At 64.0% G+C, this 1407-nt stretch overlaps 1 protein-coding gene across 1 annotated transcript in view; it reads right to left on the reverse strand.

Annotated features, from left to right (window-relative positions):
- Nucleotides 1–123: 123 nt before the first annotated feature.
- Nucleotides 124–1407, reverse strand: part of EMIHUDRAFT_225965 (hypothetical protein) — a gene marked incomplete at both ends in the record, with an annotated part of 3583 nt that continues 2299 nt past the window's right edge. The window contains one exon of the mRNA XM_005789374.1: nt 124–1224. Coding sequence (XP_005789431.1) covers nt 124–1224 — 1101 coding nt within the window. The remainder of the gene's footprint in view (nt 1225–1407) is intronic.

The raw sequence follows: 1407 nt of genomic DNA on the forward strand, positions 1-1407 counted from the left end.
CGGGGCTGGCAGCGACGGCGACGGCGACAGCGGCGGTAACAGCGACGGTGACGCGGGCGACGCGGGGCTCGGCGCCGGGGCTGGCAGCGACGGCGACGGCGACGGCGACGGCGATGAAGGCACGGGCCATAGGGGCGACGGGCTATTTGGCAGGGGCAGGTTGAACTGCTGGACGAAATCCCATGCAAGCTGGGTTGTATTGACGTGGGGTGGGAATGAGGCAAAGCAATAGTGGCCGGCCGTCGGGATGTCGACGAGGGCCGCCTGCGAGCCGTCTGCGCACCCCGTGTGCAAGTGGATGCTGTAGCTGCCATACGAGATGATGGTGGGCGAGGCTGTGGGGCAACCGTTGAGCTGGCGCCACCAACCAAGGTTGCGCAGCGCTCCTGGCCAATACGGGATGCGGAGGACGGTGGCATAGTCGTAGGAGACTACGCTGTCCTGCTGCCCTTGGATCTCCATCACTGGAACCGGCTTGTAGCCTGACGGCGTTGTGATGGACTCGACCGCCGGAGACGAGGGAGGCACCATCAGCATGCCGGCGTGGCACCCAACGGCCGCCACAAGGTCCGACGCTTCGAGCGCCATCCGCTGCGCCATCATGCATCCGGTCGAATGGCCGGCAAAGTAGACACGCGTCGGGTCGACGCCGGGTTCAGCAGCGAGGACGTCTGCAGCGACCATACGAAGAAAGGAGACGTCGTCGACATTGAGCTTTGCCGCTCGCGCTTGGCCGCAGCAGCGACCAGCGTTCCAGCTCTTCTCTACTCCCTGCGGAGTCACGAGGATGAAGTTGTTCTGCTCGGCCACGAGTGTCCACCCGCTATAGCTGTACAGGTCGCTGGCGCATGCGCCCAGGCCGTGCAGCTCAACGACGAGCGGATAATTGGAGGCGGTCGCAATGCCCAATGGCTTGTACTTGACGTAGGAGCGACCCCGACCGTCTGGTGTGGTAAAATTGTGCTGCGTGGTCGCCTCGATGTTGCCGCAGGTCTGTGCTGTTGCGCGTGCGAGGAGCGCGATGAGGACTACGAGCGGCGAGAGGCTGCGCATGGGTCGAAGGTGGAGCTGGCGCAGGTACGATCGCCCACTGCTCTGGACCCACGGCGGACGCACGGCGGCGTCGTCCGGCAGTGAGAGGCCGGTCCGGACAACTGAAGGCGAGCTGCTTTTCACCAAAAACGGCGGGCCGACATATTTTTCTCTTTTTATCAGGCTGGCTCGCTAGTCGCTCGCCGGGCCCGCGCAGCACGCGCGGGCCTTTTGCGTTGTGGTTGATAAGGTGGCAGTTGCTTCTTTTCTTTATAGGCTGTCCTCCTTTTAAATTTTGACCCCCCGCTAAACGCGCGAGGCGGTGGCGGCGGTGGTGCGGGGGATTGACAGGGGAGGCGGCGGATTCGACACTGA

The sequence above is a fragment of the Emiliania huxleyi genome (genome assembly GCF_000372725.1).
Source record: "Emiliania huxleyi CCMP1516 chromosome Unknown EMIHUscaffold_129, whole genome shotgun sequence".
Lineage (NCBI taxonomy): Eukaryota > Haptophyta > Isochrysidales > Noelaerhabdaceae > Emiliania > Emiliania huxleyi.